The sequence below is a fragment of the Amphibalanus amphitrite genome, unplaced genomic scaffold, assembly GCF_019059575.1.
Source record: "Amphibalanus amphitrite isolate SeventyFive unplaced genomic scaffold, NRLGWU_Aamphi_draft 001969F_arrow, whole genome shotgun sequence".
NCBI classification, from domain to species: Eukaryota; Metazoa; Arthropoda; class Thecostraca; order Balanomorpha; family Balanidae; genus Amphibalanus; species Amphibalanus amphitrite.
In genome coordinates, this window is record NW_024883462.1 from 5,154 (window position 1) to 27,585 (window position 22,432).

Here is a 22,432-nt window from a genome sequence, read left to right on the forward strand (position 1 = left end):
GAACTCGACCGAACAGGAGTGTGCCTATCGAACGGAAGTGGTGCCGTTTCCGGTCACAAAGACGGCGTCCCGATCCACCGAGATCATTCCTAGAACGTCCCCGTATCGTACCTATTCGATATCGACCGGCCGCGAAGACGCACGACACCAAACCGGTAGTGGAGAAGAGGCCCAGAGGCCACTTCACGGGGAAAGGCTGAGTTTGAAGAGTCGGGAAAAACAGCGACTATTAGAAGGAAAAAACTTTCTCGATGAAGGATATTGATACCAGATGTAAGATACTCTTCAGAAGTTTCCATGCTGATAAGGATTTGATTTGGGCTTTATGCGCCCAAACTGCAGAGGGCACACTGCACATATCATCAGCGTCAAAAGTTTGCACGTAATACCGAAGAGTATAGCTGTTCGTGTTCATTGCGAACGTGGATGAAATCTCGTATTGTCTCACAATGCACTTCAAACTGTCCTTTCGAATGTGTTGATAACTAAAAATTTAACTGATGTGTGAGTAAGGAATTCCGATAAAGCAAAACTGAACTATGATATGGAACTACCTATGATATGCAGTTGATGAGCAAACAGAACATCGACATTTGTTTCATTATTAACCTATGTTTTCGATCAACAATATGCAACGCGTCACATTTCACTCGAGGCAGCAGCGGACAATGTTATAAAACAGTCACGTTTAACATCCTCACCTCACTTGGATCCTTCACTTCGTCACCTTCGGGTGATATTTCCCCAGTATCAGTACACACTGTATCAATGAAACGAATACAAATGAGGAGCCACCGGGCAAGTATCCCTAACAATTGCAGCTCTTCAGTATGAATATTGTCAAACTAGGCACTAGTATTTCGACTTCTTCTTTCGTTTCAGCAACGAATCCCGCAATGACCTCTGAAAAAGACGGAAGAAATTTTTCAGTGAGAACTGAAAACCAGTAGGTCCCCAATCCCCATCATTCAAACCAGTTGCGAACAAAGAGAAAAAATGTCAAAAATTATCAATGAGCTGGTCCAAATAATGAGAAACAAAACTGCTGCCTAGGAAAGATCTTTCGCTCCTGCCGTTTGATTAACTGAGTTTCCATAGTTAAGATGTTTACAGATTCCAATGGAACAAGTACGAACCTGTTTCTCGCTGAACGACTTTTTGGTTTTGTTCTTCAGTTTATGCCGGAGCATCATGAAGTTCTTGGTCTTCTTCTTTTCCTTGTTGGTGGTACTTGCGTTCGGATTGACCCGGCCCTTAGGTCGGCCAAACTTCAGCTGCTCTCGGTCTGGCTTTCCCGCCTGTAATGGGAGCGCACGGGACAAGGCAAGCATCAGTTAACTGCACAAAACATTTGGCAAAGTGACGTGGTTACACGAACCGGACGTTCATATCAATGCCGTGTGTTCTGTGTTCGCGTCTGGACAAAACACTAAAAGCGTTTTGCCTTTGGGTCGAAGTCGAGTACCGGTAGCGCACGAATCAAGATATCAATTTGTACTGAAGTATGACGATCAGCTTCTCGATGCCAGACGATCGACTCGACATAGTTCCAGAAGTCCCCTATCACGCGAAACAGGGGCTCACAGACCTATCATTGTAGAAAAAATGTTACCAAACAGGAATTAGAGAGCGGTTATGTAAGAGCTATCAACTACAGCGTAACAGCATTATAAAGATAATGCTCGAGTGAGGGATACCTAAGCTATAAATAAAAACGAAGCAAGACATCAAAACAAAATCAATTGAAATGATTAAGCGGGTATAAACGATTCAACGATTCAACTTCCTAACGATTAAAATGAACTGGTTCTGCTATTCGTCCACAGCCAGCAATGAACGGCAAAAGACACTTACCTTTGCGGTGAGCAGTCGGGTCTCCTTATCTGCTTTGGGCTTCTTATGAATCCTCTCAATGTTTTTCAGCGTCACAATCTCACCCCTGTAACAAGAGAGGCGTCTTAGACCAATGAGAGCATTATACATTCCGAAAAGACACATTAACGAAAGGTGTTACTAAATTAAAAGTGCAATGGTTTAGTTAAGGTCGACTTTTCAACCACCCCATAAAATAAGCGATTGATGGAATAACATTTCTCTAATAGTGTGACACACGCAAATGCTTCAATAGCACGCACTTAAAACTTCTCTGGACCAGCATCCTGGACAGAAAACTACCGGAACTTAGTGTAATACAAGACGGCTAACCTCAGTTACACGAGCTAGCCTGTGCAGCAAACCTTATCCTCCAACCCGATCTCCGGAAGCGTAATTACATGTTCGCACTACCCCTAGGAATTGCGTCGAAGTTTTCAGCACGCATCTCCGCTTATTTCCACATATCCCGCTTTTTCTCCGGGTAACTCTGATACTCCTCAGATATGTCATCCTGATACTACAACCCTTACGTCATGCGTATAGCTCAATCCCCGACCCAGCACAATAATAAGTAATTCACCTCGCCATCTCCACCCCAACTACACCACCCACCACCCCCTTCAAAATATCACCACCCAACTTGTTTGTCATTCTCTCCCTATCATCACCCACCTCTCCTCTTCCTCCTCGATCATCTCATCCGCCTTCCTCTTGCCTCCCTTCTTCAGCGGGTCCATCTGTTTGGCCAGCTGCGCGCGCTCGATCCTCCGGAAGTCAGAGTCAGTGAGCAGGCGGGACGACACCACGGCCGAGGCACGTGCCATCTTCTCCTCCTTGGAGAGCGTGCTCAGCGCCGAGCCGGACTTCTGTGACGAGCGAGACTGCAGAGGGAGAGAGTCAATTTAATTCACAAAGTTTCTGAGTGATGTTGGGTTAGAAAGACTGCTGAAATCAAACTCATGAGATCCAGTCTTACACATCGAGACATAAAGATTAACAAAACCAAGACTATAGACGGCTGTGTCGGCATACAATTTGTGACCGAACACCTTTGTAACGCATCCCTTATGATTCGCGGCGCTTATGATTTAAATAAAACCACCGGTTGAGAAAGACCGGTGTAGATTTTCAGGCTTCAATGCACTACACATGAACGTCCTCCGCATTGTTCACCAATGTGCATTGTGCAGTCTGTGTAGACCTACATTCTACAATCGCGTTAATTGTTTTATATCAAACCCCTAAAAACGTGGACGCAGTCGCGAATTTTCAACTTCCTTGGTCCTTATTGGCTTATTGCCGAATCAATGTGTTGTCGACAAAATTTCAGTCATACCAGGGATCCGATCCCTTAGTTACAAGCATATCTCCAACGTGTCAGCTCTCCGAATTGTATCATCAGGTAACGATAAAAGGCAAAGGTGCACACATCACCGGCCAGCTTCGGAAATGCTAAGCTTCCACCATTGTGACATTACGGCACCAATCAGAGAAACACTCTGAACTTCTCAGACCGGACGCCCGCCGCGGATTACCCAGAGGTCAGCGCTACCGTCTCCGGGTCACGAATAGGTCACGGAAACATGCCCCAAGGCCAAATGTCGCCGCATATAGGTCACGGGCCGCGACTGCCGGTTGTAGTTCGGCCGACAAAGAGTCACACTACGGCCGAACCCGGTAGAAAGACGCAACTTCGACGCCGACAAGTTGGTTTGTCTTCCGAACGCACGGGCTAAGAGGTCAACGAGGTCACTGAGCCGGGAGCGTGACCTGGGCGAGCCATAGGTCTCAAGTAATTCAAACCATGACACCAGGGACATTTTAAAAAGAGCGACATTAGCAGCCATCATTGAGAGCATTAAAGTTTGGCTGAAAGTTGTCGACGCCGGGGACGGTTCAAATGTCTGATATAAGTTCCGCGATTGACCAAGAAGCAGCTGCTAGGGCTGGCTGGCAGTGATATGAAATGCCCTCATCTGTTTCACCGCCCAGTGTCTGAAACTGACGTAAAAATCCAGGCCATTCAGCCGACCTGTCTATAACTTACCACCTTGCTACTGACTGACGATTTCCTGGACCTCTGCGGAGTCTTCACATTTGTTTTTGCTTTCTCTTCCACTTTTTCATCCTCGTCGCTTTCCTCTCCCTCATCGTCTTCCTCCTCCCCTTCTTCGTCCTCGACCTCCTCGCCCGATTCCTCTCCTTCGGCGCCCTCCTCAGCTTCACCCTCCTCATCTTCTGAGTCCTCAGCGCCCTCCTCCAGCTCGGCGTCCTCACCATCGCCTTCCTCGTCATCAATTTCTCCATCCGACACGTTCACCCACCCGTCAGAGTCGTCCTGGGGAACAGCGAGGGGGAGGCGGTGTTAGACGGGGGGAAAGCGGCACGGATATATGGACACAGTGGGGCTGGCTGGAGATTAAGCGGTAAACGCAGAGATATTCGTTCTTATGCTGACGGCAGAGTTGTCTCAGACAATAATGTAGAGCATCAATCACTGTGCTTTATATGGAATGCAATAATCATCGATCTATCTCACAACGTTCCTGGTTTATTTCACGCCAAAATTATGTCTGCCTACAGGCACACTGCCTCAGCTAACGTTCCACTTATCACTCCTGATCTAATCGTGCCCCACACCATCTTTTCCCACGTCCTCACCTCGTCGCCTCTGCCGTCGTCCTCTGTGGGGTTCTCCGGGTCCAACACCTCGGCGCCGGGGATATAGTCACGCGCGCTGACGGCTCCGTAGGCCGGCCGATCGAGCTCACCAGTGGCCTCTGTCGGACGGCCCTGGAACCACGACACAAACCAGTCACGGTCAAACACAGTCAAAGCAGTTCGGTGCAGGTAACTGTAAACAGGCACAAGATGCTGAAGTGACGGCATTAGCTGTTGTTGCATGGAGAAGAGTGTGCGAGATATGAATCCTTTCATAAAGATGAGAACGGCATACCAATAGTCAAAAGGTCAACGATAATCAAGAAAAGGACCATCCTGATATTCCGATTAACAATTTTTTATCACAAGAACCCGACTCACATACCAGCTTAACACATTATTTTATTCAAACCTTATCCACTTAATTCCATCCAAACACCCCAAAATCCCAAGCACGAGTCACGCGACTACACAGTCCCCAAACGTTCTCCAGGACTCACGCGGTCCTTTCTGTGCAGCAGCTCGGGGTGGGTGGTGCGGTAGTGCTGGATCAGAGAGCGCGCCGCCATCATCACGTTCTTGTCGCGGTACTTTTTGTACTGCGCCAGGTCCTGCAGCAGGTCCTCCCCCATCGCCAGAGGACAACGCACGCACACCTCGCGGATCGCGTTGATACTGTCGGCGGGGGAAAATGTTGGCGAAAATAAGTCTACATGAATAAGAAATGACGCCATCATCGAATCATGCTTCCGTTCTAAGCATATGACTCGTGGCATTAAACTCGAACAAAATAGCACAATAAAGAAAAGAAGCGTGATATCGCAATGGCTGCGCCAACCTTCAGCTAAAGTTGCACCAATGACCAAACTGAGTGTAAAAACAAATATAAAATAACTGTCTGTCCCACATCTAAGTCGGAATTATATAGTCTCTGTTGGAATCACCCGTCTTTGACGGTACTATGTACTGCGTCTCTGTCGGTAGCAAAGAGCCTCTCCAGTTAGCAGAACCACTCGACTCACCCAACGGTGATGACCTCGGACGAGTTGCGCTCGGTGACGAAGTTGTTGGCGATGGTCATCAGCATCGGCTGGATCACATCCGGCGGTACCAGCACGTGGGACGCCTAAAGAACAGGATAGAGAGACGTTGACCCATACAACACCGATTTACACAATAATGGCAAAGTGAGCCAGTGAACTTTGAACGATGACGGCGGTGCTTGGGATAAGCGACATCTTAGTTCAGAAACCACAGCCTCAAAACGGCTAATCTAATTGAGCGGCACCAATTACCACCCACGCCAAAAAGTGTTCTAATGCCTTGGATCGCTTTTGGACAAAATATACTAATGCCCCAAGATGCATCAAATTATGAGCGTGTATAAGGTCAGAATATCATCCGGTGACCGACCTGAGCAGCATACTGCAGGATGCGCGTCACATCCCTCTGGTGGGGCTGCAGGAAACGCTGCAGCAGCGGGTAGAAGTTGAACAGGAACAGTTCGTGAATGCCCACCAGACGCGAAATCAGACTCATCATCATCAGCTTCACCTGTGGACGAAACGGGGACGGAATGAAACGGGAGAGTGGAATAATCGATGCTATAGCCTAACAAAAAAATATCGGCGATCTAATACCAAGTTTGATCGAAATGGGACTGGTCACTCTTGAAGTAGGCACAGAAACCGGTTTGCACATGTTCTAACCTCAAGGGCGATAACAACTAAACTGAGAAAATGACTATTACAAAAAAAGACGAACATAAAGCAGCCTGATAAAAGGCAGGGTCTCCAACCGCAGATGCGGACGAACTTTTGGGGGAGAAGGCCTTCGCATCGCCTACCCGTTGCCGGTTGCACCCACCTCATAGCGCTCATTCAGTGTCTCCAGCTTCTTGTAGAGCCGCTCAGCCAAACCCTGGGCGTCGTTCACCAGGTGCAGCGCTGAGAAGTTGAACGACTCACTCTTCTTTTTCTTCTTTTTCGATTTCTGAAGATGGGTTGTCACATGAATTATTCATTAGGTACAAGATGACAAAATTACTTTTGTAAAACATAACGAAGGAAAATGCAGTGAAATTATTTGAAACGATGAGTGAAAGACAGTGAGCGGTGCAAAACCAGATGAACGCTCACGGCTTGTGTAACTCACATTAGCCAGGGCCTTTGCCTTTTCCAGGGCTCTCTTCTTCTTTCTGGTCTTCTTGGTAAAGTTGGATGAGGTGATAACAGCCTTTGCCGCCGTTGTATCATCCTGAAAAAGACGGCGATCATTAAACACATCGTGAATAGATAGGATTGTTTGTTTGTTTTTTTTTGGGTTAGGCTCTTTCGGTCCAATGAGACCATTTCAGAGCCGGGAGGATGATAGGATATAACGGGTGTCTACTAATTAATGAGAAAAAGTTTAAAGGCTTATATCTTGGGTATTTTGTAACTTACATAGTCGAAAATTTGCATGCTTATGCATCCATCTATTGATTATCAAATACCTTCAGCGCAGCACACTGAGCACACCATGTTTCATGTCACGCCGCACGCGCCACCCGAACCCCTTGATCAAACGTCGCGGCACCTCCGCGTCAAACGAGACCGATAATTCCCGCCTTCCCGTCTTCAGATGTCGGTCCAAAACTACAGTTTTGTCCCCTGGATATATTTCTTTCTTGACAAAGCCTCAGAAGTATTCAATCGGCCACAGCTGCGACACGCAGGGTGGATTACCTTCTCGATCTTTCATGGGTACGCCGACCCCCTCCAACATTGTGATGGTTTTAATTGGATAATGGACGAAAACTACGTGAAATCAGAGTGCATAGTCGCCATTTGGGTAGTATTCGTCTTTTTTTTACCTTGCTGCCCTAAAAGGTAGAAATCAACGCATCTATTTGCCGTCCCTCGCACTATAGAACATCCTCCCAATGATAACTCATTTTGGACAAGTGACTGGCAGTACCTCCCCTTCCGGAGAGACGGTCTAGCCACATCAGTAAGCTGGAAACCGGCAAGGAGACGTGTCCACAGGTTGCAGTTGTATCACCCCTCACAGGAGCATACAAAACGGCAATAGACGACATTTCTGTTTCTGGGTAGGTCAAACAGCTCTCTTCACCCATTACCATATCCATGCGTTCTCACCAGTTGACAGCGTGCCCCTGATTAGCCGACGCAAACGCTGTTATTCTCTGCGTTGCTGCGCTTTTGTGGCCTCAGGTGCCTGTGTGCACCTCCGGTACTCAATTGTACATTTTCTACAGCAAAAATTACGACGTAATAGTGGCAAATATAGTGGCGTCACACCAGCAGGCACATTGACACCCCTCACCTTGCCCTTCGCACCCCATCGAAGGGGATCCTGTTTCTGTAGCGAAACTGTGAAACTGTGATTGACATTCGCAACAGACATGTCTTTCAGCGTGTGAGATATGCAGATTATTTATTACCATTAAAGGTTCGTATTAACTATCTGAACTTTTTCTCATTAATTAGTAGACACCCGTTAGGGGGAGACATTGGTCTGGGCAGGCACCCTAGTGAGTCGCCGGGGCTGAGCCCGTCCAGAGGACAGGCCACCCAGCCCCAAGGCACTCACTGCACCCGGCTACGGGGTGCGCTCCCTCGGGAGCAGCGGTGCCGCTCCAAGGGAGCAGCCCGCATGAGATAAAGTTGCCTGTCCAGCCCGGAGGGGGGTTGCGGCGTGGAGGAGAAGGATTTCAGTATCCTGAATATAGAAGCACGGAACGGTGTGATAGATAGGACTCCAGCGACATCTTAGTAAAAAGATGCCACCGTCTTTAAATCGAGGAATAAAATGTAGCCCTTCGGAGTTACAGTGGTGTGCTTACAGATTTTGCAGCAAGAGAAATTTGGAGACACAAAACGCATGACCATCGTGTGTAAACATGCTCAACATCGCCGTAACATCGCCAACATTTGCTCGGCGAAGTCCGCACCTCTGACTCGCTGTCTGACGAATCTTCCTCGTCCTCGTCCTTGCCCAGGAAGAACTTCAGCGCAGTCACCATCACCTTGGTGGTCTTGGAGAAGAGGGCGGTGGTGATGACATTTACCGTCTTCTGGTCGTTCCACACGCCCTTCTTGTAGAGGTCGATCATGACGTCCAGCGCGATCTTGGCCGCCTTGGCGTGACTGTCCTTGAGCATGCTGTACATGAAGTTCTGCAATGTCTGTGGATAAGAGGAGCGAGACAATGCATCGTCAGTCGGCGTAGTCTTTTACACGAACGCACGTCCAATAAGAAAGTGAAAGCCTTAGCTATACCTACTTCTGCAGTGTGCAATTATTTGATTCTCCGCACAAGAAAACAAAGACGAATTGAACTCCACGCTCATCTGTTTCTGATTTCTTACCGAGTTGAGTTTCATGTTTTTCCGTTTAGCGTTCACGTTTTTGATGTCACTGACGATGTGACTCTGCAGAAAATCCCTCAGCGCCTTGTCCTGACAGCGCAGCAGCTCAAAGAACAGCTCCAGCAGTGCCGTGGGAGTCAGCAGGTTCTTGTTCCGCAGCAGTATCAGGGCCTTCACGAACGTCTATAAATAAATCGAACGTCAAAAGATGATTAAGACGCATCGGGTTCTAGCGAAAAGGTACTCCACATTTCCATTATCGCAAAATCTTCCGTTTGCGTTGGAGTTTGAGTTTATGACTTTCAGTTCCGCATACCTATTACGTTTATGGCCACTGATACTATTGCACATCGTCGCACAGCTATCATATCGCTAAAAAACAGCACTCTGACAGCAAAACACAAAATAGGAATCCCCTCTCATCCTGGTCATGTCTCACCATGCGCATGTCTGTGTCAATGACGGTGCTGTACTGTCGGAGCATGTCCATCAGCTCCTGGGGGTAGAGCGCCAGCGTCTCCGGGTAGCAGTGAGCCACCTGTCGGACAGAGCTTCGTCAGATGTCTGATGAGATAAAATGGCTTAACAGTTTTTGTAACATTTGGTTTCAGCTTTTCAAGACGAAACGTCCCTTTGTTTTCCCTAGCAAGTTATAAGTAACTGGAGACCCCTCTCAGTTCTTTGTCAGACTTCCCCTTTTGTCAAACTTTTGTTAGCAATTAACTACCTACCTTTACTATGTATATGTTGCTCCGGGGTGATATGTTCAGGTTAGGTATGAGAGGTCACAGGATAAAAGCTAAAACATAGACCCCTATAGCTTGAATATTCCCACCACGAAGACATTAGAACTTGGAAATGTTAGCTTGAAGTTTGCTAGCATTGCATATAAATTTCAGTTTCAATTTAAAAGTAATGAATCAAGCACCATTAAAACATATATTTCTTTTAAACTTAATGACAGATACCTACACAATGCTAGGATAATAGTGTCAGTTCTCCAGCCATCAGTCAACAGTTTAGAACCTTCATGAGGCTGAAAAAAGTATTACCTGTGCCACAAACATGGTCAGCTCATCCAGGTTCTGGTTGTATTGATCTGGTTGGAGCCGGAACACCTGCATTGTTGACTGGTAGTGGCGCCATTGCTGGTTAAACTGGAATGGGCAAGCATCACATAGTGTCACCAACTCAAATCAGTAGATGCAAAGCTTATGGTCTTGAAAAATTTAGCACAAATGCTATAACAAATGGACTGGCATAGCTCACACCAGTATTGACGGAAATTCTTCAATTAAGGGGGGCACTGCCAACTTTTGGTCCCATTCTTTCCATGCAACACCCATAGGTCTGTTGTGAAATGCGGAGCTCCCTCGCATCATCCTCACGCGACCAATACCGATGTTTTGATGGTTAACCGGGATGTGGAAATACAGGACGGTTGGACCCCAGACCTCAAGTGTTTTATCACAATTAGATTAGATTAGATTTATAAATCGAAGTCTTGTTCTAATCTACCGTCCATAGTGTCTAACGTCTAACATCCATTATCAGAATCGATTCATAAATCTAATCTAATCTAATTGTGATAAAACACTTGAGGTCTGGGGTCCAACCGTCCTGTATTTCCACATCCCGGTTAACCATCAAAACATCGGTATTGGTCGCGTGAGGATGATGCGAGGGAGCTCCGCATTTCACAACATCCTCCCCCCGCGAAAGTGCGCCAGCACGCGCTTCTGTTGTACCGGTCTCTGTGACACTGGAAGTCAGGTTGCTTCCAGGGGGTACAGTCTCTGGACTGGCCGCGCGAGCTCACCACCAGCTGTTCGCACTGTCGCAGACCGGGTCAAACCGTCCCGTCCCTGGTGCAGCTGGGTGATTTTGCCCATCTGCCAGAGTGCTGGTGATGTCTTCGTGTTATCGCCGATCAAGACCATGTCCCCCACCTTGGGCTGGTCATTTGGCTCACGGCGCGGTACTCTCAGCTCCCTCACGTACTCTCGTGCCCACCTTTGCCATAGGTGCTGAAGGACCTGCCGTCGGTACCTCCATCTTGCTCCCAGAGAGCGCCCAGGTTCGCCATCCGTCTCCGGGTGGTCCGTGGCGGCACGCTCCGCAGACTCATGTGACGTATCTCGCAGGAAGTCATCAGGCGAAAGAGTCCGTACGTCGTTGATGTCCTCAGTGAGCGGTGAAAGTGGTCTCGCATTTATGACACTCTCAATGCGACATAACACTGTTTGCAGCTCGGAGAACGTCATCAGGCTCTTGTACAATGTCTTCCTCAGAGCGTCTTTTGTTGTCCGCACCATTCGTTCAAAAAATCCTCCCCACCAGGGGGCTCTTGGCACGTTAAACTTCCAGGTCACGCCTAGATGGGTCAAGCGGGATGCGGCTCCTCGAAAGTTTGTGGCGTTGTCGCTGAAAACTACTGTGGGTTTTCCACGACGAGCCACGAACCGCTCGAAGGCCGCCAGGAAGTCTTCTGTCGAAAGCGTTTCCACAAGCTCCAGGTGGACGGCGCGGACGGCAGTGCAGGTGAAGAGGACGAAGTAGGCCTTCACCGGTTCAGATTTCTCGCCATCTTTGAAGTACAGGGGTCCACCCAGGTCGACACCGATGCGCGAGAAGGGTGCGCCACTGCATACCCTCTCCTTGGGAAGCGGCGCCCTCTCCTGTGACAGTGGCTTCAGGCGAAACACCCGACATCTTGCACAGCCATGTATGGTCTGGCGCACTGTCTGGCGACTCCGGGGTACCCAGAACCGGGATCGGAGAGCGAACATTGTCTGCTGTATCCCTGCATGACAGAGGTTCTCATGCAGGTCTAGAATGACCAGCTTGGTGTAGCGGTGTTTGCTGGGCAGTATCAGCGGGTACTTTTCTTGTGCAGTCAGTTCTGATTCTTGGAGACGGCCGGTCACTCTCAGGAACCCGTTGTTTAGATGCGGATTCAGATGGAAGACATCTGAAGTCCCGGGAACATCTTGTCCGCTCTGAAGCCTTGCTTTCTCATCTTTAAATGCGTCGGTCTGAGCCTGTGCAACCCATAGGTCGCCAGCTCTCCGGATCTCCTCCTGGGTGAGTTCTCCCGCCGTGTCTTCTTCTCGCCGTGCCTTCTTCGTCCAGCGAATGACCCAGGCAGTGACGCGATGCAGACGTTTCAGGGAGCTGTAGTTCTCCAGTGGCACCAGCTGACCGATTCCAGCGACATCTTCCGCGGTGGAGCACGCGTTGACGCTCACTTCTTGTTTCTCTTGCTCTACCGTGCAGTCAGCTGGTACCTCCTCATCTTCATACCGTGCCGGCCACTGTGCGTGAGGCATGCGAAGCCACACGGGGCCACGTGTCCACAGGTCATTTGCCAGTGCTGACGATGATGCTCCTCGAGATGGCAGGTCTGCGGGATTGTCCACCCCTGGGCAATGCCTCCAGGCGTCAGGTGAGGTCAGTGCTTGGATTTCGTGGACTCTGTTCCGAACGTACGTTCCCCACCTCAGTGCATTACTTCGGATCCAGTGCAAGGTGACTGATGAGTCCGTCCAGAGGAACTCTGCTGACGGCGCGATTGGCAGGTGCTTCTTCACGAAGGTTAGGAGACGCGCTCCGATGAGCGCCGCAGTAAGTTCGAGTCTGGGAATTGATAGGCCTTGTGACGGCGCGAGTCGTGTTTTGCAGATGACCAGTGCCGTTTCCTGGACGGGTGCATCAGTACTGCTGCGAATGTACACTACTGCGGCGAGAGCGTCTTTACTGGCATCACAGAAGACATGTAACTGGAAGACTTCGTCATGTCGCCCGTAGAAGCGTGGAACCCTGAAGGCCACGAACTGCGTTAGCTCTGCAAGCCACTTTCTCCATTGGAATCGTGACTCTGACGTGATTGGTTCGTCCCAGTCCAGACCTTGTCTCCACAGGGCCCTCAGGAGCATCTTGACTCTGACAGAGAAAGCCGCCATCAAGCCAAGCGGGTCATAGAACGCAGCGGCGATCTTCAGGATGGTCCGCTTGGTCTCCGGCAACGCCGCAGCGTACTCTGCCAGTGTGCGTGTGCACATCTCCAGAACGTCTGAAGCAGGCTGCCAGGTCACCCCCAGTACCTTCCGGTCAGTTTCCCCACAATCACCGATATTCCTTTCAGCCGTTTCACCCGAGGCACTCCTGTCCCACTTTGTCATGACCATCCCTGCATCAAGGAAGATATACTGTGTCCGAGCTTTGACCTCCTCCGCCTCCTCTTCCGTGTCGACACTAGTGATAAGGTCATCACAGTATATGTCTCGCTTCAGCAATGTCACCAGCTCGGGGTCGGACTGTTCGTAGAGCTTCAGGTGATGCCTGATGGTGGCTTGGAGGAGGAACGGGGACGCATTTACGCCGAAGATAACTCTTGTCATCCGGTAAGTCGTCGGGACAGGATCGGTCGCTCTTTCCCTCCATAGGAAGCGCGTGACGTCCCGCTCAGCTGGATGCAGTGCCACTTGCAGGAATGCCTTCTCGAGGTCAGCTACGAGACCCACTCGTCTGAACCGGAAGCGAATGAGAAGGCCGGTGAGATCGGCTATCAGGTTGGGTCCAGCATTGATATGATCGTTCAGGCAGGGTTGGCATTTTTGCCGGCAAAAACTAGTTTATGCCATTTGCCGGTTTAAACCGGTTTTAACCGGCAAAAAGTGGCAAAAACTGGCAAAAACTAAAAACCAGCACAATGATATGCCTAGACATGGATTTAAAGATGAAACATTTTTTAGGAGAATTCGGTGAAAGCTTTATGCTTTCAACCAGAAGTGACATTGACCGTTGAAGTGTTCTATAACTCAAAAACATTTTCATGGGCTTTCCATAAGGCGCCTTTTGGGGGTGACAAATGAGCCAGTGCAAGAGTGAGTCCTGCACAATCAGAAGTGCGAAGGGGTATCTGCCACTGATATGCGCACTGCACCCTACCGTGGCAGCTTTGCCCCACTCCCCTACATGGAAATACATTCTGTGGTGGATGCCTACTGACATGCATAGACATTTTAAGCAGGGATAAGTACCTAATGAGGCAAACTTCAGAATGTTTGGTGCATCTCTATAACATCAAGAAATGCATTTGTACAGTATATCTAAAAAGTATGTCCCCTGGTTTGGCTCTCCCACAGGAGGCGAATCGGTAACTTGGCTGAATCCCAGTTGCGGCATCCGGCCGCCAGGGTCGCTGCCGCGCGAGCGGCCTTGACCGCTCGCATGTCATTGGCAGTTCGGTCCCTCCCCATCTATACCGAGGTGGGGAGGGGAGAAGAGGGGAAGAGAGGGGAGGGAGCGGCATCCGCTCGGCACTTGGCGATACCTGGCTGACCCCGCGCTCCCTCGCTGACCTTTGTCCTGCCCTCAGGCGAAGACCGACTTCCTGGCCTGTAGCGGCCCAGCGGAAAACCGAGCTCGCGGGGCGCGACTCCATTGGCCCAATCTTATAAATGGAATGCTGTCGTATTCACGGCATTAGATAATATTAATAGTGATACCAGCAGTGGATGTGGTAAAATACAGTCCAAAATAAACGAAAGCACTCGATTCGTGCATAATGCGCCCTCCCATTCAAATCAGCTCGCCCACTTCGATAGATGGTGTAGTTTCTTAGGGCGTAAAAGATGCAAAACACTACCGATTTTTTTTTTTTAGCTCGGCCACTGGGACCGACAATATACAATGGACTGAAATGCATGAAAACCATTTTGCATTTAGGTAATAGCTCCGTTTTCTGCACCCAAACTTAAGCCAGTGACGCCCTGTCCATTCTAAAGCGTTTATAAGATTGGTCCCAGCACCCGATTTTATATGAGGAAGTCGTTTATAAAGCAACTTATTTCTAACGAATTTATTATTATGGCCACTTTTACAGGACGTCTATAGAGCTTTGACTTTTACATTTCTTCCTCGTTCAGGAGAAACGTTTTAACCCTCACCGGACCTTCAGGTTTTCTGAATACCGAGGGACGTTGGGGGTTGGAAGTGAGGAAACAACCCCCTTCGCCGATTCGCCCCTAATTGAGCTAGAGCCTCACGAAAGAAACGATCGTGTGCGTCGTTACGAAATGCAGCGATTGTTCTCCGATTTAAGGACCAGGGTCAGCCGATGACTTCGGAGGTCAGGTCAAGTGGCCCAAGGCACAGGTTCGGTTTTTGGTAAATAACTTCGCTAAAAATGATCGCAGATCCGCGATTTTAGCAGTATCGTGTTTGTCTAGCTCAGGCGTGTCGAATGGTATACTTTTTCTTCGGGTGAGATCAACTTAACCCTCGCCCGTATAGAGGGGGGGGGGTCGAACGGACCCCCTCCCTCGGTTTTTCGCGAATAACTCGCGTAAAAAGCGGCCGATCGCGACGAAACTTTCGTTACCCTCGCGTTAATCAATTTTACACCCACCCTGAAATTGTCATGACCCTGACCTTAATGACCTTTGACCTGCGACCTACTTTTCGAGACCATGTTTGGTCGGAATCGCGATTCGGCGTATGTCGGCTCGCATTAGCGGCGCGTTTGCAGTCTTTTCGTGGTTTTAAGCGTTCAAACATGGGATATGATGTTGCTTCCATGCATTAGGGTGGGTGTCAAGGTCACCGGAAAGTCAGGTCAGGTCATTGACCTTTGATGACCTCGGTTCACTTTTTCGAGTTTTACATGTTTCTAGGCCAGTTTTAGGAGCTGAATTCGAATTTAGCAGCCATATGAACATTTACGAAGTAGTTTTGGTGCCCTCGTAACATGTTGCGAAGCTGTCAGAGGCGGTTGCCACCTACTACGAATACCCTTACTGGTTGACCTGACCTGACCTGACCCGACCTGGCCTAAATGCATGAAGACATCATCTGTGATCAAAACTAACATGATATTCGTGATCAGCACCCCGAAAACCCCATAGCAGCCACGCTTTACGACTTTCTAACAGGCCCGATTTTCCCGACTTTTGGGTCATTGACCTGACCTGGAAAGTCAACCGATGACCTAGGACCTTAAAATTGGGTATCATCGACTTCCTCTCGTCACGGCCAACACGCTCGTTTTTTCCGTGAAGCTCTAGCTCGATCAGGGGCGAAACGGCAAGGGAGGGTCCAACGGACCCCCCCCCCCCCCCTTATACGTTTGCGGCTGGAAAAACACCAATATGGGCGAGAGTTAAGGTGTTAACCTCGGGTCAAGGTCAGGTCACAGCCCGTCAGGTCACGAAGCTGGTCAAAGGAGGTCATATTGCATATCAATCGATTCGGCAGGTCTTTTCATGTCCATTAGTGGCTTTATCGACTCGGTAGCTTTAGTTGATCGGGAGTTATTGACGAAAAATTGATACCCTTGGTTACGTGATAAATGACGTCACGCAAGATCAACAAAGCAAAATTAAAGCATCAGACCTTGCAAGGAGCGCATGAAATCACGATTCCGTGTGCTTGAGAATTTGAGATAGTTGTATATCATTTTCGGACCAAACTAGCAATTTCCATATTTCCCTGACTTTTAATGGTGAGAGACTGACCTGATCTCAGGCGACCCTTCAGAAAATCCGAGATATACATTTATACAAGTTGTGAGACTCTCGATCATACTATAAGATCCTGTAAGTTTCATCTCCCTATGAAAGCTCTGCACTGAGGGTGTAGCGAAGTTGAACATTTTAGGAGTGTGCATACAGTCCTAAAATGTTGAGGACAGTTTAGGACAGTTTCACACAGTTCATTTTAGGACTGCTCATTTATGACGTCATAGATCAGTGACCTGACTTGACTTAAAAATGCGGTTGGCGTAAAAAAATCTGACATCAAATCCCGACTAAAAAAATCGACTTATAATCCGGTTAATCAAATCCCGACCATGTTTTTACCTGGCCATTAATGTTCTAGCCTTACAGGTGATTGTTTGAACGCGGAAGATGCTGAATCTTGGTTAACCCCATACTTATCGTATGATAAAGAACGTCAGTGTTAGAAAGTTAATTAACAATTTTATTTAGGATAGTTTAATTCAAGTGGGTATAATCCGACTTGACAATTTACTAGGAGGGTTTTGCAGCGCTATTAGTTCGGCATTTAATTATAAATCATTGCTAATTTCGATCCGGATATCGTTATTCAATGCTGGCCTTTGCGTCCTCAGAAAGTTGTTTAAAGTCATGAAGGCTTGCATTGACCCATACTTTCCATTTTTCAGCACTATTATTCGCCGTAGTTGACCAGGTGTTTTCTTCAGCTCTCCCCTGAATCCTTTGGCTTAGACCTGGCGTATCACCCGTGCATCGCAAGACGCACCTACCACACACAAGTTCATGATCCCCACGAACCCACATCAGCGTCCGTTCGCTTGGTGTGTGACCCCTTGACCTTTGGCCGCGACAACTGCCAGCTTGCTGGAGCACCCCTCCCTACACGCGCTGCCCCGCCCGCTCCCCTCCCTCCCCCCCCCCCGGGGTCGTGTCACGAAGGTTCGGGCTTACGCTACTACCGGCCGCTGCGCAGCTGTCACCTAGCGCCTGGGAATGTGTGGTCTGGTGCGGATTCAGCCAACTACCGGCTCGCGACACCAGCGCCACGTAGTGGCGACGGTACATTCTTTTTAGACACACTGTACATTTCAGATCCATTCCTAACTAGAAAAGTTGTGGTTTGGCCCACCTGAGTTTTATCCAGTTTTTGCCAGTTTTTGCCACCGGGGTTTGTGCCAGCCGGTTTAAACCGGTTAAAACCACTGGCAAAAAACAGTTTTTGCCACCCCCTGCCAACCCTGCGTTCAGGGCACTTGGTTGTCCAGCTGCAGCATCGAAAACTACTCGCACTTTGCTCTTTTTGTAGACAGCTTGATGGGCCAAAATATGCACTGGCCCGTCGGGTACGGTTGGCGCCTTCTCCGCGTGATCGTCATCCAAGTAGTTTTGGATTGCGTTATCATACTCGTCCAGCCGTCCTTTCTTCTTAAGTGACCTTTCACAGGCATTTAGCCTCGTACTCGCGAGTATTTCATTCGTCGGGACGGAGGCTCTCATCCCTTCCTTCCAAGGCCAACAGACTTGATACCTTCCGTTTGGTAGGCGCTCCAGCGTCTCTTCAAAAGAGCGTTTAACTTCATCGTCGCAGCGAATGCGGTCCTTTCCACCATCGGCTTCCTCGGTACTAATTCCTACCTTCTCCAGGCTCCAGAGGTCTTGTAAGAGGTCTTCGGCCTTCTCCGCTCTGATGAAGTTGGAAGTCGCTGCCTGAGTTGCTTTCCCAGAGCCGGAGGGACCGGAGATGATCCAGCCGAATCGCGAGCCCAGCGCGATGGGCCCGGCAGTTCCGATCTTCATGCGGCCGTCGATCACCTCCCGCATGTAGTCCTGTCCAATCAGTACGGAGATGGTGTGATCTTCGCCTTCCAGTGTCACCGGTTCAGCCAGCTGCAGTCCTTTCAAGTGAGCGTGACGTCTGATCGCCGGCTCCGCTCTCGGTGGTGAGCTGCAGATCGTCGGCACGACATAGGCTGTGATCGCCAGAGGTGGGGTTCCGTCACAGAGGCCTTTTAGTGATATCTGCACCTTCCTCATCTTTTGCTTCGTCTGCCCCCCTCCGAACGACTGCACGTTCATGTCGTCGAGGGCCAGCTGCTGGCAGTGAAGCTGGTCGGCCACGGCGGATGTCACAAACGACTGGTTACTACCGGTGTCCAGCATCACCCTTACTACTTTTCGGTCCGCTTCGCCCATTGCATACACCCGCGCCGTCTGCATTAGAATGACCCCATTGCCTCCAGCGCTCGCTCCGCTAGCGCTTGCGGCTATTACCGTCGGGTTCGAGGAGGGCTCCGTCGCTGATGTCTCGAGTTGTGCTGTGTTGACCGTCCGAGATGCGGATCGTTCGCACAACAACGAGTGGTGGGGGCCCGAGCACCGCTCGCACCTGGGTCTGTTGGCCGGGCATTCCGCTGCGCGGTGCCGGGGTTCTAAGCACCAAAAACATGCGCCGGCTCGAATCAGTCGATCTCGCCGGTCAGTTATGGTCATATGCTTAGCTTTCCGACACTTGCTCGTGGCATGTTGGTACTCGCAGAACAGGCATGTCTGACCAAGAGATCCAGAACTGGTCGCAAGGGCGGTGGCTGATGCTATATTTTTGCCGACTGATCGTCTTAACATAGACTCCAAGGTTTTACCGTGCGCGACTAAATATTGCGCCGCATGTTCGACTAAGTCAGCAGACACCTTGCATCCTTTCTCCTTGAGATAGACTTCCAAGGAGTCCGGGCAGCTTTCCAGGAACTGTTCAGTCACGATCAGATCGAAGAGACCTTCGTATGAAGCATCAGTTCCCGACAGCTCGATCCACCTGGCCAAGTATGACTCAAGACGAGACAAAAATTGACTTGGGCTCTCGTCTGTCTCTGGTAAGATATTTCTCAGTTTCAGGCGGTAACCCTCTGATGTTAGCCCATACCGCTCGAGCAAGGCTGCCTTTAAATCCTCATACCACTCCGCTTGTTCTTCTGAAAGCCGGGAATATGTTTCTAGAGCCTTTCCTGTGAGGAGGGCACTAAGGTGCCCTGCCCATTGGTGCTCCGGCCAATCATTGAGCCGGGCGTGGCGCTCGAATCTCTTGATGTAGGCATCCATTTTGTCTTTTTCTTCGTCGAACGTGGGCATTTTGGGACCCGTAACAGTGCCTCGTCTCGGCCTCTCCGTGTCCGCCGAGGTTTCCGACGGGGCGCGTAATCTTGCTAGCTCCAGTTCATGTTTTCGTTCCTTTTCGCGTTCTTCCCTATCTCTTTCCTGGGCTTTTTCTTCTCTCTCTTCCTTTTCCTTTTCCCTCTCTCTTTCCAGTCTTCTCTCCTCTCTTTCTAGTTGTTTGCATGCGAAAGTCAACGCTGCTTCGCCTGTCAATCCATGTCTAGCTGCGACTTCAATGTAAGCTTCCATTTCGCTAGTCCTGAGTCCTGTCACGGTCGCCAGATGTTGTGATTGGATTCAAAACGTTTATAAATCGAAGTCTTGTTCTAATCTACCGTCCATAGTGTCTAACGTCTAACATCCATTATCAGAATCGATTCATAAATCTAATCTAATCTAATTGTGATAAAACACTTGAGGTCTGGTGTCCAACCGTCCTGTATTTCCACATCCCGGTTAACCATCAAAACATCGGTATTGGTCGCGTGAGGATGATGCGAGGGAGCTCCGCATTTCACAACAGGGCTAATGTTAAAATGCCAAAATCAAAGGGGGACACGGTGCCCTCCCCGTTCCGCCGCCTATGGCTCACACTAAGTAGAGCTTATTGAGCAATGACTAATGAGCAGGCCCTGACCCCTCCCTACCATCTGGCATCTTACTGAGCAATTCTGGACAGGTAACAGAAATTTGTATGTCAAAGTTCAGCATACCCTTTACATCAAAGCTGGCATGGTTTGCCCCAAGGCCCAAACAATACACTTAAACTGGCTGTGGTGATTCCTATCAACCACGGACCATCCCTGATCGCTACAAAATAGAAATTATATTTCTACCTATGCTACTTAGTGTAAGCCGTTAAAGGAAATAGTTCACTTTTAACATGGGATTTTGAACTGGAATAGCAGTTTCGTAGCTTGAGCTGAGACTAGCACAAATCAGGAGCTTTTACGGCTCAACGATCACCCTAGACGAAGATATTCCATTTCTCGTTCCGAAAAGAGTGCCTTGCAGAGGAATGTGTGCCTTGCACAGGAATGCAGCCACGGCATCGTCAGCCAATCAGCATGCTGCTTACAGCTAATGCAGCATGCGTAGGTTTCAACTACGCAATATGATTGGTCAACGCGTAATAAGCTTCCGCGTCAAACATTATTTTACATAGAATATAGTTCGTCCTATATTAAAATATAGAAAATAATTGTTTTTACAAAAAGTTTTTATTTTATTTTCTGATCATTTTGAGCATAAATATCGGAAATCCATAGCAAAATACTAATTTCAGGAAAGTGAACTGTTTCCTTTAAGTAATTTCATGAAACTGAAATGGAATAATTAAAATGATATCAACACTAATGTAAAGACGGTGAAACAATTCATCTCGATTTCAGCAACAGCAAGCCACTGTCAGCGTTGGTGTCAGCTTACCTCTTCCTGATAGCTTTCATGGTCTCTCTTGATGAGGTTTTGTAGCTGAGGCAAATTATTAGGCAACTGGTTTCCAACTCTCGCGGTTCTATTCATGCTTGACGAAAAATAACAAAATTAAGGGCAAAGTGACATACCCTTCGACGTCACTTCTTGTTCTTGTTCTTGTTGGATTAGGGCGCGTAGCTGCCAGGGTACCTTCGACGTCACACACACGTGTGTATACCAAAACAGCAGACACGCATGTGTAAATGTCTTTTCTGCGCAATAAACGGAACATTTTTTTGTCGTTATTTCACTGCACTTTTCTTATTAGAAAACATGCATCAAAATTACAGCCAACGTTTTTAAACATGCAGCACTCTGCACTTGCCAGGTCGGCTGAAATTAATATTGCATTGAAGGAATTACATAGATATAGTTATCTATGAGGAATCGGGAATCTTATTGCATTATTCGAATCAACTAAAAAAATGGACAAAGTTGATGATGTGTTTTTGTCAGCCGTCTTATAATCGGTAACTGGTGAACTTTAAAGTTTGTAAGGGCATAATTCAGCGCGAAGCGTATGTACGTACCTACATCGACGAGGAGCGGCGGGCCGGAGTACCAGAGTGCGTGTAAGGCCAGTCCGCCGTATGATAGCCTCCGGCGGGAAAGGCGTGCCCGCCGGGTGAAAGGCTGCGGCTGGCCGGGACCTGGGACTCGCGGGCCCGTCTCTCGGGGCATTTGCCAGGGCGGTGTCGTCGGGGCAACACCTTTCGGTAAGCGATCTTTTCCCTCCCGCAACGCCCAGGCGCTGCGGAAGTCCCCGACATATGTCCTGGATTTTAGTTGGCTTTCTGACCCGCTGCAAAGTGCAAATAGCGGTGGCTGGTGGGCACTCTCGTTTATATCCAGGACCGCCCCGTCTAAATTATATTTAATCGGCGCGGCGCGTAGTGCGGGTATGAGTGTGCAAATGTGTGTCGTGCGCGTGGATGTGAGTAAGTGAACGGGAGATGATTTGATCCGCAGTACCTACTAAAAATATAGAGTCGGGAATGTGAGCCAAATCTTTGCATGGGTGTCGATTTGTATACTTTTGGGGGTGCTGCAGCACCCCCAATGCTCAAATGAGCACCCCCAATGGTTTTCCGGGCACCCCCAAATGTTCCAGTTAGCAACCCCAATCATTTTGTCCCTCAATAACTCCCACTAACTCTGCTTGAGGAAAATAATTCGTTCCGCAGCCTTTCACTACTAAAAATAAAACAATTACGCAATTTACAATGCATGAAATAAGATGTAAAGAAAAGAAAAGTTAGAAGAAAAGTTAAAAGTTAAAAAGTTAAAAAAGAAAAGTTAGAAGGGCGAAAAAAGACGTTCAGTTGCAAAGACACTGGTGTGGGTCCGTCGTACACGAGTGTCTGATCCTTAAAGCTGA

General features: G+C 48.7%; 1 protein-coding gene across 1 annotated transcript; it reads right to left on the minus strand.

Moving 5' to 3' along the window:
• Positions 1–586: 586 nt before the first annotated feature.
• Positions 587–21,281, minus strand: LOC122375960 (protein SDA1 homolog). Its single transcript, XM_043355578.1, has 16 exons — positions 21,007–21,281; positions 9,961–10,065; positions 9,348–9,446; positions 8,909–9,091; positions 8,492–8,725; positions 6,691–6,792; positions 6,403–6,528; positions 5,950–6,090; positions 5,559–5,662; positions 5,037–5,211; positions 4,537–4,668; positions 3,923–4,213; positions 2,548–2,756; positions 1,855–1,939; positions 1,137–1,298; positions 587–903 (listed from the first exon to the last, which is right to left on the minus strand). Exons 1-16 carry the CDS (start codon positions 21,100–21,102, stop codon positions 853–855), a joined length of 2,295 nt encoding a protein of 764 aa, XP_043211513.1. The 5' UTR covers positions 21,103–21,281; the 3' UTR covers positions 587–852.
• Positions 21,282–22,432: the final 1,151 nt, after the last annotated feature.

Coding starts and splice junctions, on each gene's coding strand:
- LOC122375960 (XM_043355578.1), bottom strand. CDS start 21,102: ATGAATAGAACCGCGAGAGTTGGAAACCAGTTGCCTAATAATTTGCCT. Junction 10,066..21,006: donor ATGAAAGCTATCAGGAAGAG/GTAAGCTGACAC, acceptor TGCCCATTCCAG/TTTAACCAGCAATGGCGCCA. Junction 5,663..5,949: donor TCCTGCAGTATGCTGCTCAG/GTCGGTCACCGG, acceptor CCTGTTCTTTAG/GCGTCCCACGTGCTGGTACC.